General features: G+C 38.6%; 1 protein-coding gene across 4 annotated transcripts in view; it reads left to right on the top strand.

Annotated features, from left to right (window-relative positions):
- Nucleotides 1-18,092, top strand: part of Skic3 (SKI3 subunit of superkiller complex) — a 108,914-nt gene that overhangs the window by 69,986 nt on the left and 20,836 nt on the right. For all 4 annotated transcript variants that reach the window (XM_052159608.1, XM_052159611.1, XM_052159609.1 and 1 more), the window contains 5 exons: nucleotides 1,432-1,485; nucleotides 1,662-1,773; nucleotides 3,948-4,076; nucleotides 8,552-8,673; nucleotides 16,318-16,476. In XM_052159608.1, the coding sequence (XP_052015568.1) occupies nucleotides 1,432-1,485; nucleotides 1,662-1,773; nucleotides 3,948-4,076; nucleotides 8,552-8,673; nucleotides 16,318-16,476 (576 nt within the window). The remainder of the gene's footprint in view (nucleotides 1-1,431; nucleotides 1,486-1,661; nucleotides 1,774-3,947; nucleotides 4,077-8,551; nucleotides 8,674-16,317; nucleotides 16,477-18,092) is intronic.

Below are 18,092 nucleotides of genomic sequence, written 5' to 3'. Positions count from 1 at the left end.
TAAAATACATGTGATGAAACCATTGCATTTGCTGCTGATATTTTTGAGACAGTCTTCCTCTTACAGCCCAGGCTGGCCTTGAATTGATGGCAGTTCTTTTGTGTGAGTGTTAAAATTACAGGCATGAGCCTCCACATCTGGCAAAATCATTCTTATAATTTACTTTTATTATTATTATTTTTAGTAATTGATTTGCTTATTGAAACAGTAAGGAGCTTTCTCACATAGGAACATTTAGTATTGAGAACTATAGAGGTTTGAAGAATCCTGTTTTCTGTCTTAGTTTTTAGTCATTGAAAAGGAAGTCAGAGCAGGAACTTGAGCAGTGAAGGAACCCGGAGGCAGGAGCTGGTGCAGAGGTCTTGGAGGGGTTTGCTCATTACTGTCTTGCTTTTATTGGCTTGATCAACCTTCTCTTTTACAGAACCCAGCATCTCTAGCCCAGGGATGGAACTACCCACAGTGGGCTGGCTGGGCCCTCCCCTAGCAATCACTAATCAAGAAACTGTTCCACAGGCTTTCCTATGGTCTAATCTCATGGTGGCCATGTTATTTGGTTGGCCATATGATCTATTTTCTACCCTCCTCCCAGATGACTCTTGCTTGTGTCGGGTTGACATCAAACCAGCTAGCACACACTCCTTCACTGTTGATTGCATTTTTGTGCATTTATCCACCACAAAAATGTGAAAATTCAATGACAGAGTGAAAGGTATAAAAGAGTTAGCTTTTTGCTCTTCTTCCTGCTCGAGGTCCTTGTCCTCTATTCTGACCTGTCTCACACCTGGTAGCATCCAGCTTCTCCCTTCTGTGTGGTCTACTCTACACGCATGTACATTTGATTACATGCATATGTGTACATTGCAGGCTAGGGTGCACATACACAGGAGAACATGTTTTTTCTTTCTGAGATTGAATGGCATTCATTCTAAGTCCATTCATTTTTCTGTAAAATTTGTAATCCATTGTTCTTGAGAGCTAAGCAGTGTTCCATTACATCATTTGTCTGTCTGTCTGTCTGTCTGTCTACCCATTTATCTATGTATCTATCACATTTTTATTATCAGTTTGTTGATTTGCAGCTCTGTATTTTCGAGGAGTGAGCTGTGCTGCTTGGTATTCCGTGCCCTTCACCCCCTTTCTGCCGCTCTTTCTTTCAGTGTTTATATTGTTAGGCAGCACATGCATTTACTTGGTACCCCTACAAAATCATCTTACTTTTGAACTTTTAGTATTATAATAACAAAAGTGAAATGACCAAAATAGACAGAATTTCTTTATTAAAGCTCTAATAATATATTGATATTTGCAGAATTTACAAGTGTAAATTTACTGAAAACTGAGCTTCCCAAATGGTTTGCAGGGAAGATTTTATTAGTCTTGGTTTCATGAAAAGCTTTGCATTTGTGTAAATGATATGTTTTGTTGTAGGGAGGTGCTGTGGCTGGCAGTGTGGCTCACATTCTGGACTTGAATCACGGGAAGGTTAGTTTTTACTCTCATACAAGGGAAATATTTAACTTGTTAAATGGTATTAATGAGTCAGAAAATGCTCCTCATTGCTTTAGGGTTTATATCATTCTAAATACAGGCCTTTTACTTTTGGAAAGAGGGATCTGTGAAGAGAATTGATAAACACACCTCCTTGTCTTCTTATCTAGAAGGCATTATTGTATACTGCAGTGAACCAGTTGGCCATAGGAAGCAGTACAGCAGAAGATGAAAGCAATACTGCTCTAAAGACCATTCAGAAGGCAGCCTTCCTCTCTCCAGGTGAATATATTACCTACCCATTTTAATAATCTGGATGTCATCAAACTTACATTTGTGGGTTAAAAGAAGAAAGTTTGTATTTTCGTGATATAAGAAATTGTAAGAATGTATTTTAAAGTTTTGCATATTACTTGATTATCTGAATGTGACTCTTGTTAATTATAACATATTAATTGTTTAAACAGACTGATGAGAATGTTTTCATAGAGATATTTGATTTTATGTTCCTGTTGGACCTGAAAGGGGCTAGTTTCCTGGGCATCCTTTCTCACAAAGACAAAGGGATTGAGATCGCTACAATGTATATGAGGTTTATTGTTGTGGCCACCCTGCAGGCTGCAGAGGAGACCTCAAAGTTACATTGTAGGCAGCTTTTATACTTTTTAGAGGTACAGGATACATCAATCAAATTGTGACTAAAAACCCATTGGCTAACATCTATAGACCATTAACCTTCAAATCTGCCTGGAGTTTCCTGAGTTTAATGTGTTTTATCGGGGAGTGTTCTTTTTGTGTGGAGAATGGAATTCGGTTAATCTTTGACCCCACACAGGAGCAGGAGGCTGTAAAAAGAATATCTAGTACAATTCACAGAGGGTATCTTATCTCTTAGGCAATTCTGGATAGAAATAACCCTTTGGCATTTATGGTCCATCTGGGGGAAGGCAGAAGGGGGGAATGCTAGGGAAGCGTGCTGGGGGTGGGGTGGGAAGCATCAGGATTGTGTTTGGGGAAGGTTCCCTTTTTGCAGGATGCATTAGTACCCTAAAGATGGTAAGCCAGAGGAAAGGCTGAGGTCCCACAGGCATTACTTCTCATTACCAAAAATAGGAATAACATTTTCAGGCTATTTTATTTCAATTTTCCATCAGTCTAGTCTAGTACGGTTTATCTGTACGTACTAAAATACTTAAAGTAGTATTTTTGTGTGTGGTTAACTCTAGAAGGTTAGGATGCGATGTGTATAGTGTGTTTCTTTTCCTGTGTCTGTGACAATACCTGAGAAAGCAGCTAAAGGAAGGAGGGTTTATTTTGGGTTATGATTTGAGAGTCCAAGCGATCTAACAAGATGGGGAAGGCACGGTGCTGGGGAGGAACGGCCATCGTGATCCATTTCAGTCAGGAATAGGGAACGATGAAGTCTGCCACTCATCTTGCACTCTCTTTCTGTTGGACTGGAAACGTAGCCCACACAATGGCTCTGCTGCATTCAGGGTAGACCATTCCTCAAATAGATATGTCCGGAAACACCTTCAGAGACATACGCAGAGGACCGGTTCCATGATGTTTCTAAGTCCTATCAAGTAGATATGTCTGGAAACACCTTCAGAGACATACGCAGAGGACTGCTAACATGATGTTTCTAAGTCCTATCAAGTTAGCAAGACTAACTGGCAGGCATGGTGACTGTCAGAAATGGATAGCCTCACTTTAGCACACTATTAATTCTAGCAGGCTGTGCCATGTTTATGCTGTTGACCATACAGGTAAGGAGAAATAAATATTGCCATTCAGGTGTGTTTCCATTGTTAACTCCCAGAAATGTTAGAAGGTTAGAAGGTCATCGTTTGTGGGGTTACAAAGCAGAGTTTTATACTTTTGTCTTAACGATGAAATGAAGCATCACACAGCTGTCTTTCGCAGGTACATGCATGCAGTCATACATGCAGCACCCGCTTGGCACATGACATTCTCTCCTGCTTTCTTGATAGAACATAGGTTCAGTGTTGAGTTTTTTCTGAGTTTCACTTTTCTTAAGAACCAAAATCCAAAACCAGAGTCAAAATGTGTTTATTGTTTATCCTTAAACCTAGCTTTTCAAACAGGAGCAGAGTAATAAGGAGGAGTGTCTCACTGAAGCTTGTCCTCCGTGTCTAGTGAGTGTGTGCACCTCCGTAATAACAGTTCTTCAGGGACCGAGCCAGCCAGCCATGGGGCACACAGGAAGGGACTCACTTATTCAACTAGTTCCTTCATGAGATGTTCAGAAATGTACAAATCTTGAAGGTTAACTATGCCAGTTTGTTTTTGGAAAACAAGTTAGCTTTCCTTTTAGGTCATGAAATTTTTTAAAAATATAATTAACTTTATTGGAAAAGATAAATTTTTATTTATGATAGTTTTACAACAGCATGTTGATAGGAAGAAGGCTTCTAACTATTCTCCTTGTTTAGATGACCCTGCTGTCTGGGCCGGGCTGATGGCTGCCTGCTATGCAGATGATAAATTGGCTTTGGTCCGTAACACTCAGCCAAAGAGGATAGATTTGTACTTGCCATTGCAGTCTGCTGTTGCTGCTTCACGTAAGTTTTATTTTTACGTATTTACATTTAAAATGTTGTAATTTCATATAATATATTTTGAGCATATTCTTTTCCTTCACCAAATTTTCCCTTCCTCCCTACCCACCCAACTTTGTTTTCTCTCAAAAAAACAAAACAAAACAAAACAAAAACCAATTAAAATAAAAACAAAAAAAGGGGAAAAACACCAAACAACAACAAAAAAGAAAAAGGAAACAAAAAAACATGGAGTCCATTTTTGTCTTGATCAACTGTTCCTGAGCCTGAGGCCTACCCTGGAGTGTGGTTGGTATAGCCAACGCCGCTGCACTAGAGAAAGCGATTCTCCCGTAGGAATCAGTTGCAGACAGCTCTGTGGTTAGGGGTGAGACTTGGTGCCTACTTCCCCTTCTCTGCCCTGTGAATTTGGTCTTGATCTGACTTGAATTTGTGTAGGTCTTGTGCATGCTATTATAGTCACTGAATTCATATTTTCATTAGCCCTGTCTGGTTTAGAAGACACTTTTCCTTGATCCTATCTATTGCCTCTAGCTCTTAGAATCATTTTGTGTTCCCTTCTGCAATTATCTCTGGTCCTTGAGGGTAGGAGTTTGATAAGGGCATCTCATTAGGAGCTGCGTGCTCCAAGGTCCCTTACAGTGTACAGTTGTGGGTCTCAGTACTAAGTACTATCTACTGTAAGAAGAGGCTTCTTTGGTGAGGGTTGAATGATACACACTGATCTATGGATATAGTGATGTCTTTAGGAGTCATTTGGTTGAAGTGTACATTTAGCAGCAGCAGTAGTAGATTGTTATTAGTATAGTTTATTAATTGCCGAGGGCCCCTGTTGTTCTTCTTTCGGGTTCTCTCTTGAAGGTAGCCAAGGGGAAGAGCATCAGCATGGCAAGATTTGGTCTTGTGAGATATTTAGGGTCACCTTTTCTATAATAAACCCTTTACCTGTCTTAAGTCTAAGTTACTTTACAGTGGTAGCTGACCTGTGTGAGTTCCTCTGAGGGCAGAAACCAAGAGTCTCTGGCATTTAGTACCTCAAAGTAAAACAGCAGATAAAGTAAAAAGATTTATCGCTAGGACTCTTTTCTTTGGTAAGTCAACAGAAGCTTCTCTGGCTAAGGTTCTTTGTGAACCAGAGAGGAAGGAAAGGAGAAGAATTAAGATGTTCTATACAGGCAAATATGCATAGACATATATACATTCAAATGTTCATACACCACACTCAGATCACTAAAGACTGAACATTTTTTTAGGTGCTTCTCAGCCATTTGAGATTCCTCTGTTGTGAATTCTTGCTTTAGTTCTATACTTTTTTTTGGCTTGGGTTATTTTGTTTGATGGATAAGTTCTTGAGTTCTTTATTTATTTATTTTGGATATTAGCCCTCTATCTGATGTGGGGTTAGTGAAGTTTTTTTTCCCAATCTGTAGGTTGTTCATTTGTCCTATTGACTATGCTTTGCCTTACAGAGTCTAACCCATCGGGGTTCTGTTTAGGAAATTTCTCCCTGTGCCAATGAGTTCAAGGCTCTTTCTCACTTTCTCTTCTATTAGATTCAGTGTATCTGGTTTTATATTGAGATCCTTGATCCACTTGGACTTGAGCTTTGTGCAAGGTGACAAATATGGGTCTATTTTCATTTTTCTATATTCCGACAGCCACTTAGACGTGAACCATTATTAAAGATGCTTTCTTTTTTCCATTGAATATTTTTGGCTTCTTTGTCAAAGAGCAAGTGTCTGTAAGTGTGTGGTTTTATTTCTGGGTCTTCAGTTCTATGCCATTAATCAACATGTCTGTCTCTGTACCAATACTGTGCAGTTTTTATCACTATTGCTATGTAGTATAGCTTGAGGTTAGGGATGGTGATTTCCCCCAGCAGTTATTTTATTGTTAAAAATTGTTTTTGATATTCTGAGTTTTTTTTGTTTTTAGGATAAATTTGAGAATTGCTCTTTCCATATCTTTGAAGAATTGTGTTGGGATATTGATGGGGTTGCATTGAATCTATAGATTGCTTTTGGTAGGATCACCATTTTTAACTATGTTAATTCTACCAATCCATGAGCATGGAATATTTCTCCACTAAACACACTCAAAAAAAATCACATGATCATCTCATTAGATGCTGAAAAAGCATTTGACAAAATACAACACCCCCTTCATGGTAAAAGTATTGGAAATATTAGGAATTCAAGGCCCATACCTAAATGTAACAAAAGCAACATACAGCAAACCAGCAGCCAATATAAAATTAAATGGAGAGATGCTTGAAGCAGTTCTTCTAAAATCAGGGACAAGACAAGGATGTCTACACTCCCCATATCTATTCAATATATACTCTGGAAGTTCTGGTAGTTCAATATACAGCCATATACTCTGGAAGTTCTGAATACAGTAATAAGGCAACAAAAGTTATCACTGTTTGCAGATGATATGATTGTATATATAAGCAACCCCAAAAAGTCAATCAGAGAACTTCTAAAGTCAGTAGCATTCCTTTATACAAATGATAAATGGGCTGAGAAAGAAAGTAGAGAAACAGCATCCTTCACAATGTCTTTGGTGGTATGGTGGTGTGGTGATATACAGAATGCATTCTTTGGCCTTGTGAGGAGGCTAATGTAGCTGCTGTAAACCTTTGGTGGCATGGTGGTGTGGTGGCATACAGAATGCATTCTTTGGCCTTGTGAGGAGGCTGTCTCAGTCTCAGTGAGCCTGTGACTGATCTGTGAGCATCACCATGCTTTCTGAGTCTGCCCTTTACCCTCACTTTGCCAAAACAGGCTGCCTACAGTGGCTGAACTGGCTATCTTTGTCTTCTACACAGTAAGTCTTTAGTGGAAGGCTAATTAAGTTCCCCATCTTTTGCTAGTAAATAACAGACTTTTAACTGGGAATTCTTAAATATTTGGAAACTAAATAGCACACTTCTGAATAACCTAGACCAAATAACAAGTCCTGAGGAACATTAGGAAGTTTTTTAAAAGATTTATTTATTATATGTAAGTACACTGTTGCTGTCTTCAGACACTCCAGAAGAGGGAGTCAGTCTCATTACTGATGGTTGTGAGGCACCATGTGATTGCTGGGATTTGAACTTGGGACCTTTGGAAGAGCAGTCAGTGCTCTTAACTGCTGAACTATCTCCAGCCCAGGAAATATTTTTAAGTGAGTTAAAGTTTGCACAGTGTCAGAACTGTAGAACATGACTAACGCATAGCTTAGAGGAGTTTTATCATATTAAGTAGTTATATTGGAGAATAGCTTCTGTCTTAGGAATCTAAAAACAAAAGATAAGCCCAAAGTAAGATGCATAAAGAAATGAGAAAGATAAGATAGGAATATGTTAGATAAGACAAAGAAAAATCAATAGAGTAGGAAAATGTGTTTTTTTTTTAGAAGAGTAGTACAGTTAATAAATCTGCAGTATATGCACAAAGAAAAAGAAGACAGGAAACTAGTCTTTGAATGAATGTATGTCACTGCAGCTATTAACATGTTAATATTTCAACAGCAACTTTTTTCCTGACATTTGACAATTCAGAAAAAGTAATGAAAGTCTGTAAGACACAAAGTTTGCTAAAGCAGAAATAAATTAATAGCTACATGTCTACTAAGGATATCGAGACTGAAATCTCATGAGGAAAACTGTAAGACTAGATGACGCCACTGATGAATTCTACCATACATTTAAGGAAGAAATAACACCTGTTCTGTTCAAGATTTTCTTGAAAATCAAAGAGATGAAAATGCTTTTGAATATAATCTATGAAGCCAGATTTAGTCCAGTACTAAAACCAGAGACATTCCAAGAACAGGAAAGGACTGAGGAGTGTCAGCTCTAGCATCCACGAGAAAATTCATCACAGAACCTCAGCATGTATACCCAACAGCACAAGAAAGATAACACGCTACACTTGGGTGGGGTTTGCTCCACAAACTTGAACATGAGTGCAGTTAAAGATGCCATTCATGTGAAATTATAGAAGTGAAACTGAGTGGAATTTCCCAGCAGCAGAGGCTAAGGGAGCTTGGGTGAGCTTACACAGGGACAGGCGAGGGCTTTTGTAATGGTGGCCTTGAGTCCTAGCTCTGCTGCGATGTTTGTCTGCCAGTGTATAAGTAGGAACTCTTCAGAGTGCAAGCAGCTGCTTTTATTTTAGTTACACTATGGAACTTGTTCATTGTTTTTCGGTGAATATTCGTTGTTTTATATAGGGTATATACTTAAAATATCAATCAGAAGTATTCATAGTAAATCTGTGGTGTTCTGGTGGCCAGGCACTGGGTGTAGTGGTAATTAAGAGATTCCAGAAATGTGAGTGTGAAGTCAGTCTGGGCTATATAGACCCTGTCTCTAAGAAAACGTATGTAAAGTGTACCTGTGAAAATCTTAGCCAGTATCCTTCCCGTTGAGCGCCCAGTGTACATGGCAGAAGATAGTAGCACTGATCTCTTTTTTGTTTGTTTTACAGTTAAGGAAAAAGAAATTTTGCAAAATTACAACCAGTTGCTTGAAAAGTGGTCTTTCAAACAAGCTGTCACTGGTTTGATTGACACAGGAAAATCATCTGAAGCTGAATCTCTGTGCACACAGGTACTATTGTGGAATTATACATTGAAATTCAAGGTTTTCTGTCTTAAGTAAAACTCTCGCATGTAGTTCATAGAGTGTAGGGTGGTGGTAATAGCAAGCAACATTCATTCCTGCTTACTGTAAGTCAGTCCTTCCATTTAGCATTATTTTTTCTGGCTTCATAACAATCAATGATGTATGTGGTTATGATTGTCAGTGTTTTTATGAGTGAGAAAATACATTTTTGTTAAGTATTTGCCCAGAAGCTCACAGCAGCTAGAAGTATATTGCTACTACTATACTGCTTCTAAAACCATCATAGTTTCTTTTTGGCAAAAGAAATATTTTTATTTATTTATTCTATTTATTTATTCATTCATTCATTTGTGTATATGTGTATCAGTGTATGAGGAGGTCATAGGGGAATCATATATCCTGGTGCTGTAATTATAGGCAGTTATGAGCTGCATTGTATGGGTGCTGGGAATTGAACTTCAGTCTTCAACGTCAGTATGCTCTTAATCACTGAGCCATCTTCCCAGCCCCCTCCTGGACTTGACAGACTGTTTATTTTACTTAGAGTATCATTACTTTGCTTTCTGATCACTCCTTTTAGAATACTGTTCTCAAGAATGTGTTCACTTTTCCAAGTTCTGAAGCAATAGATGACTGGAGATTGCTTACTGGTGACTGAACCTACATGTTTATCACCCTGGGCTAGGACTGTGTGGCTCTCTATTGGCATGTTTTACATGTTTTATGGGTAGATTGTTAGCATCTTTCCTGCCATATAGAATGACTCAATAAATATTTATTCAATTAGTTAATCAGTTAGAGATTTCATGGACCTGCTAGAAAGAAGAGTTTTAAACGTGACTTTTTTTCTGAATGCTTTTGTTTCATAGATACCAGAGCAAGTATGTTGTTTTCTTAGAAATGGTTTAATCGAGAAACCAGTTTTACAGAGAGATAAAAATGGTCTTTCATGATCCTTTTTGTTCTTCAATTCTTCCCCCCACCCCCCACTCATTTTTTTTTTTTACTGGATATATTCTTTATTTACATTTCAAATTATTTCTCTTTCCTGCCCCCCCCCCCACTAAGTCCCATAAGCCCTCTTTCCTCCCCCTGTTCCCCCATCTACCCCTTCCCACTTCACTGTTCTGGTATCCCTCTACACTGTTGCACTGAGCCATTCCAGGACCAGGGACTACTCCTTCCTCCTTCTTGGGCATCATTTGATATGTGAATTGTGTCTTGGGTATTCCAAGCTTCTGGGCTAATATCCACTTATCAGTGAATGCATACCATGTGTGTTCTTTTGTGATTGGGTTCCTCACTTAGGATGGTATTTTCCAGTTCCAAACATTTGCCTAAGAATTTCATGAATTCATTGTTTTTAATAGCTGAGTAGTGTCATTGTGTAAATATACCACATTTTCTGTAGCCATTCCTCCATTGAGGGGCATCTGGGTTCTTTCCAGCTTTCGCTATTATAAACAGGGCTGCTATGAACATAGTGGAACATGTGTCCATATTGCATGCTGGGGAATCCTCTGGGTATATGCCCAGGAGTGGTATAACAGGATCCTCTGATAGTATCATGCCCAGTTTTCTGAGGAACCACCAGACTGATTTCCTGAGTGGTTGTACCAGCTTACAATCCCACCAGCAGTGGAGGAGTATTCCTCTTTCTCCACATACTCGCCAGCACCTGTTTCCTCCTGAGTTTTTGATCTTAACCATTCTGACTGGTGTGAGGTGAGATCTCAGGGTTGTTTTGATTTGCATTTCCTTGATGACTAAGGATGTTGAACATTTCTTTAGGTGCTTCTCTGACATTCTATAATCCTCAGGAGAAAATTCTTTGTTTAGCTTTTTACCCCATTTTTTAATAGGGTTATTTGGCTCTCTGAAGTCTACCTTCTTGAGTTCTTTGTATATATTGGATATTAGCCCTCTGGTAAAGATCTTTTTCCAATTTGTTGGTTACTGTTTTCTCCTATTGACAGTGTCCTTTTGCCTTACAGAAACTTTGTAATTTTATGAGGGCCCATTTGTCAGTTCTTGATCTTAGAGCATATGCTATTGGTGTTCTGTTCAGGAAATTTCCCCCTATGTACATGTGCTTAATGCTCTTCCCCAGTTTCTTTTCTGTTAGTTTCAGTGTGTCTTGTTTTATGAGAAGGTCCTTGGTCCACTTGGACTTGAGCTTAGTACAAGGAGATAAGAATGGATCGATTGGCATTCTTCTGCATGCTAGGTGCCAGTTAAACCATCATCATTTGTTAAAAAGGTTATCTTTTTTCCACTGGACGGGTTTAGCTCCTTTGTCAAAGATCAAGTGACCATAGGTGTGTGGGTACATTTCTGGGTCTTCAATTCTATTCCATTGATCTACCTGTCTGTCACTCTACCAATACCATGCAGTTTTTAACACTATTGGTTTGTAGTACTGCTTAAGGTCCAGGATACTGATTTCCCCCAGAAGTTCTTTTACTTTTTAGAATAGTTTTAGCTATCCTGGGGTTTTTGTTATTCCAGATGAATTTGAGAATTGCTCTTTCTAACTCAATGAAGAATTGAGTTGGGATTTTGATGGGGATTGCATTGAATCTGTATATTGCTTGTGGCAAGATGGCCATTTTTACTATATTAATCCTGCCAATAAATGAGCATGAGTGATCTTTCCATCTTCTGAGGTCTTCTTCGATTTCTTTTTTCAGAGACTTGAAGTTCTTGTCCTACAGATCTTTCACTTGTTTGGTTAGAGTCACACCAAGATACTTTATATTGTTTGTGACTATTGTGGAGGGTGTCATTTCCCTGATTTATTTCTCAGTCTGTTTATTCTTTGAGTATAGGAAGGCTACTGATTTGTTTGAGGTAATTTTATATCCAGCCACTTTGCTGAAGTTGTTTATCAGCTGTAGAATTTCTCTGGTGGAGGTTTTTTTTTTTTTTTTTTGGCGGGGGTCGCTTAAGTATGCTACCATATCATCTGCAAATAGTGATAGTTTGACTTCTTCCTTTGCAGTTTGTATCCCTTTGACCTCCTTTTGTTGTCCATTGCTCTAGCTAGAGCTTCAAGTACTATGTTGAATAAATATGGGTAGAGAGGGCAGTTTTGTCTAGTCCCTGATTTTAGTGGGATTGGTTCATGTTTTTCTCCATTTAGTTTGATGTTGACTACTGGTTTGCTGTATATTGGTTTTACTATGTTTAGGTATGGGCCTTGAATTCCTGTTCTTTCCAAGACTTTTTTTTTTTTTTTTTTTTTTTTTTTTTTTTGTAGTCTTTTGAGACAGGGTTTCTCTGTGTAGTCCTTGCAGTCCTGGAACTCACTCTGTTGACCAGGCTGGCCTCGAACTCAGAAATCTGGCTGTCTCTGCCTCCCAAGTGCTGGGATTATAGGCGTGTGCCACCACCACCTGGCTTTCCAAGACTTTCAACATGAAAGGATGCTGGATTTTGTCAGATGCTTTTTCATCATCTAATGAAATGGCCATGTGTTTTTTTTTTCTTTTGAGTTTGTTTATGTAGTGGATTACATTGATGGGTTTCCATATATTGAACCATTCCCGCATCCCTGGGATAAAGCCTACCTGAACTTGGTGAATGATCGTTTTGATGTGTTCTTGGATTTTGTTAGCAAGAATTTATTGAGTGTTTTTGCATCGAGATTCATAAGGGAAATTGGTGTGAAGTTTTCATTCTTTGTTGGATCTTTGTGTGATTTTGCTATCAGTATAATTGTGGCTTCATAGAACAAGTTGGGTAGTGTTCCTTCTGTTTCTGTTTTGTTAAATAGTTTGAAGAGTATCTCTGTTAGGTCTTCTTTGAAGGTCTGATAGAATTCTGCACTAAAACCATCTGGTTCTGTGCTCATTTTGGTTGGGAGTCTTTCAATGACTGCTTCTATTTCTTTAGGGGTTTTTGGACCGTTTAGGTGGACTATCTGATCCTGATTTAACTTTGGCATTTGGTATATGTTTAGGAATTTGTCCGTTTCCTCCAGATTTTCCAGTTGTCTTGAGTATAGGCTTTTGTAATAGGATCTGATATATTTTTTTTAATTTCCTCAGTTTCTCTTGTTATTTCTCCCTTTTCATTTTTGATTTTGTTAATTTAGATACTGTCTCGTGCCCTCTGGTTAGTCTGGCTAAAGGTTTTTCTATCTTGTTGATTTTCTCAAAGAACCAGCTCCTGCTTTTGTTGATTCTTTGTATAGTTCTTTTTGTTTCATTTTGGTTGATTTCAGCCCTGAGTTTGATGATTTCCTGCCTTCTACTGTTCTTGGGTGCATTACATTCTTTCTGTTCCAGGGCTTTCAGGTGTGCTGTTATGCTGCTAGTGTATGCTCTCTCCAGCTTCTTGTACTCACTCAGAACTATGAGTTTTTTCTTAGCAGTGCTTTCATTGTGTCTCATAAATTTGGGTATGTTGTACCTTTATTTTCATTAAATTGTAAAATGTCTTTGATTTCTTTCCTTATTTCTTTCTTGACCAAATTATCATTGAGTAAAACATTGTTCAGATTCCATGTGTATGTGGGCTTTCTGTTGTTTTTGTTGCTATTGAAGTCCACCCTTACTCCATCATTATCTGATAGGAGTAGTTCGATCTTCTTATATCTATTGAGGTCTGTTCTGTGACCAATTATATGGTCAGTTTTGGAGAAGGTACCATGAGGTGCTGAGAAGAAGATAGATCCTTTTGATTTAGGATGAAATGTTCTGTAGATATCTATTAAATCCATTTGATCCAAAACCTCTGTTAGTTTCACTGTGTCTTTGTTTAGTTTATATTTCACTGATCTGTCCATTGAGGAGAGTGGGGTGTTGAAGTCACCCACAATTATTGTGTGGTCTGTAATGTGTAATTTAACCTTTAGTAAAGTTTCTAAACTTTAAATGCCCTTGCATTTGGAGCATAGATTTCAGAATTGTGAGTTCTTCTTAATAGCTTTTTCCTTTGATGAGTATAAAGTGTCCTTCTGCATCTCTTTTGATGACTTTTGGTTGAAGGTCTATTTTATTGAATGTTAGAATGGGTACTCCAACTTGTTTCCTTGGGACGATTTGCTTGGAAAATATTTTCTAGCCTTTTACTCTGAGGTAGTGTTTGTCTTTGATACTGAAATTCGTTTTCTGTATGCAGTAAAATGTTTGGTCCTGTTTATGTATCCAGTCTTTTCATTGGGGAATTGAGTTCATTGATGTTAAGAGATATTAAGAAATAGTGATTTTTGCTTCCTGTTATTTTTTTGATGTTATTTTTATGTTTGTGTGGTTATCTTCTGTTGGGTTTCTTGAAAGAAGATTAATTTCTTGCTTTTTCTAGTGTGTAGTTTCCCTGCTTTTGTTGCTGTTGTTTTTTTCTATTCATTATTCTTTGAATGGCTGGAATTGTTGGAAAGATATTGTTGAAATTTGTTTTTGTCATGGAATACCTTGGTTTCTTCATCTATGGTAATTGAGAGATTTGCTGGGTATAGCAGCCTGGGTTGGCATTTGTGTTCCCTTAGGGTCTGTATGACATCTGCCAAGGCTCTTCTGGATTTCATAGTCTCTGGTGAGAAGTTTGGTGTGATTCTAATAGGTCTGCCTTTATATGTTACTTGACCTTTTTCCCTTACTGCTTTTAATATTCTTTCTTTGTTTAGTGCATTTGGTGTTTTAATTGTTATGTGACAAGAGGAATTTCTTTTCTGGTCAAATCTATTTTGAATTCTCTTGGCTTCTTGTATGTTCATGGGCATTTCTTTCTTTAGGTTCGTTAAGTTTTCTTCTATAATTTTGTTGGCGACATTTACTGGCCCTTTAAGTTGGAGATCTTCACTCTCTTCTATCCCTATAATCCTTAGCTTTGGTCTTCTCACTGTGTCCTGGAGTTCCTGGGTGTTTTGGGTCAGGAGCTTATGGCATCTTGCATCTTTGACTGTTGTGTCAGTGCTTTCTCTGGTATCTTCTGCATCTGAGATTCTCTCTTCTATCTCTTGTATTTTGTTGTTGATACTTGCATCCCTGACTCCTGACCTCTTTTCTAGGTTTTCTCTGTCCAGAGTTGTTTCCCTTTGTGATTTCTTTATTGTTTCTACGTCCATTTTTAGATTCTGGATGGTTTTGTTCAATTCTTTCCCTTGTTTTGTTGTGCTTTCCTGTAGTTCTTTAAGGGCTTCTACCTGTTTACTTGTGTTCTCCTGTATTTCATTAAGGGAGTTATTTATATCCTCCTTGGAGCCCTCTATCAGCAGCATAGTGAGTTGTGATTTTTAAATCCAAATCTTGCTTTTCTGGTGTGTTGGGGTATCCAGGACTTGCTGTTGTGTGTGAATTGTCTTCAGATGGTGCCATGTTGCCTTGATTTCTATTAGTAATGTTCCTATGTTTGCCTTTTTCCATCTGGTTATTTCTGGTGTTAGTTGGTCCTGCCGTCTCAGGCTGGTGCTTTTCTCTCCTGTGTGCCTGCAAGCCTGTCTCAGTGCCCCTGGGTGACCAGCTCTTTCTGGCACAGAGTGCTGTGGGGCTGCTCAGCTCCTGGTTGTAGATGGGACCCTGGCTAAGCGAGTCCCAAGAGATCTTACACTCAGGTGTTCCCTGCTTTCCTGGCTGCACCTGTCTGCTCAGTCACAGGAGCAAAGATGGTGGCCTCACCTCTAAACTCAGGACTCCCTCTAACTGGGGGACTCTCTGCTGGGCAGATGTCCCCTTGCAGGAAAGGTGCACAGATGGCTATGGCACTGCCCAGCTCCTGGGTGTAGGTGGGGCCCTGGCAGACTGAGTCCCAAGTGATCTTATTCTAGGGTGTTCTCTGCATTTCCTAAGGCACACTTTTACTCCTGTCCTTTAATTCGTTGAAAAGCAGAATAATATTTTTTTTCTTTTATGTGGAGTCTATCTGGTCTAAGTCCAGGACAGTATGTTAACTGTATTGTGGATGCTTACTAAACATAATTTAGCAGTTGTAATGTCTTCTCTGCTAGAATGTGGAATGCCTTGTGAGTCTGTCCTTTTCATTTTATAGTTTTAGTCTCTCTTAGAATAAAGCCTATAAATACACTTTAGATATATGTTGGACTGCGATCTACTAGAAAAAATAGATAAGCATTCTGTGAAGAGGAACAGCACAGAAGAGTTGAGTATAGAAGAGTTGGGAGTTTGCCAGCCTATGAGCTGACATTTGAGATGAAAATTATAATTATTTTGATATGATCATAATATATGTACTACGTTATGGCACTATACTTCATAAGTAAACACATACTTATGTTAATCATACAGTATGGTATGTTCCACTGAAATAGTGATAACCTTTACTTTTTACATTTCTTGGGTGAGTTTTACATTCAGAACCTTACTATAACACCCAAGATTAACCTGACGTAATGAGTCCTAATAAATCGAAACTAAGTGATGCAAGCATTACAACACTATTACTTATATGAAAGATTATTTAAACGTATGTATGCTTTGGTATACTTTTTGGTATTTTCAGGCTGTGTAGAATTTTGTTTATTTAACTTTTGAGCCTGTTTTTTGTATAGACAAAAAAAAGTTTTAAATTAAGGGGAAAAGAATGTTTTAGCTTGGAGCACGTTGTAGTTGCCTTTTACTTGTTTCAGTTTAGAGTCTATTTAATATGTTTCTGTTTGTGATTTTTTAGAATTTAAAAAATAACCCTGATCAGCCAGCTGTTATCTTACTGTTGAGACAAGTTCAGTGTACATCACTCCTGGAGTCACAGAAGCCCCTCCCCGATGCTGTACTGGAAGAACTGCAAAAAACAGTCATGTCCAACTCGTCCTCTGTCCCAGCGTGGCAGGTGAGTGTTCTGCTTGCTCATGTGAGTCCTAATTCAAAATGCGCTGTGATGCTAGGTAAGGAGTGCCCTCCATCTGTATTTAAGTCCTGCTGGTAGACTGTATTTGCCAGTTTCTAAATCTGGAGTATTTTGGAAATTTAATATTGGTGTAGGATCTATTTCTGTAATGTTTTAAGTCATTCTTAATTGTTGGTTGTAAATTTCCTCAGCTGAAAACGATGGCAGAACCCTGTCTTTTACTTTGAGTTGATGTAACCAAACTGCATGTTCGGTTTTATAATAAGGCCACTGTCTTAGTACTTTTCCTGCTTCCTTGACCACAGGGGAGGAGGGTTGTGTTGGCTCATGGCTCCAGGGTGGTTGGAATGAAAGTGTCTTTCAACACCTGGTCCCTTTTTTATTTTTTTTATTTTGTTTAGTTTGTACTTCATATTTTTTCTCTTTTTCTTCTTTTTTCTTTTCTATATTCTTTGTTAATATCCTAAATGATTTCCCCTTTGCCAGTTCTCTCCTCCCCATAAGTCCCATAAGCCCTCTTTCCTCCGCCCATTCTGCAATCAACCTCTCCCACTTCTCTGTCCTGGTACTCCCCTTCATTGCTGCATCAAGCCTTTCCTTCTCCTTCCTTCTTCTTGGGAATCATTTGCTATGTGAATTGTGTCTTGGGTATTCAGAGCATATGGGCTAATATCCACTTATCAGTGACTGCATTCCATGTGTGTTTTTTTGTGATTGGGTTACCTCACCTAGGATGATATCTTTCAGTTCCAACCATTTGCCTAAGAATTTCATGAGTTCATTGTTTTTAATTGCTGAGTAGTATTCCATTGTGTAAATACACCACATTTTCTGTATCCATTCCTCCATTGAGGGACATCTGGAACCTTTCCAGCTTCTGACTATTATAAATAAGGCTGCTATGAGCATAGTGGAGCATGTGTCCTTATTGCATGCCGGGGTATCCTCTGGGTATATACCCAGGAATGGTATAGCAGGTTCCTCCGGAAGTGTCGTGCACAGTTTTCTGAGGAACCACCAGACTGATTTCCAGAGTGGTTGTACCAGCTTGCAATCCCACCAGCAGTGGAGTAGCGTTCTCCTCGCCAACACCTGCTGTCTACTGAGTTTTTAATCTTAGCCATTCTGACTGGTGTGAGGTAATCTCAGGGTTGTTTTGATTTGCACTTCCCTAAAAAGTAATGATGTTGAACATTTTTTAAAGTGCTTCTCAGCCATCCGAAGTTCTTCAGGTGAAAATTCTTTCTTTAGCTCTGTACCCCATTTTTTAATAGGGTTATTTGGTTTTCTGGGGTCTAACTTCTTGAGTTCTTTGTATATATTGGATATTAGCCCTCTGTCAGATGTAGGGTTGGTGAAGATTTTCTTTTCCCAATTTGTTGGTTGCTGATTTGTCCTTTCGATGGTGTCCTTTGCCTTACAGAAACTTTGTAAATTTATGGTCCCCATTTGTCAGTTCTTGATCTTAGAGCATAAGCTATTGGTGTGATGATGTTCAGGAACTTTCCCCCTGTGCCCATGTCCTCAAGGGTCTTCCCCAACTTATTTTCTACTAGTTTCATTGTGTCTGGCTTTATGTAGATGTTGAACATTTCTTA

This window comes from Apodemus sylvaticus, chromosome 16 (genome assembly GCF_947179515.1).
Source record: "Apodemus sylvaticus chromosome 16, mApoSyl1.1, whole genome shotgun sequence".
Lineage (NCBI taxonomy): Eukaryota > Metazoa > Chordata > Mammalia > Rodentia > Muridae > Apodemus > Apodemus sylvaticus.
Note: the sequence above shows the minus strand (reverse complement) of the source record. Positions and strands in the feature narration are given on the sequence as shown.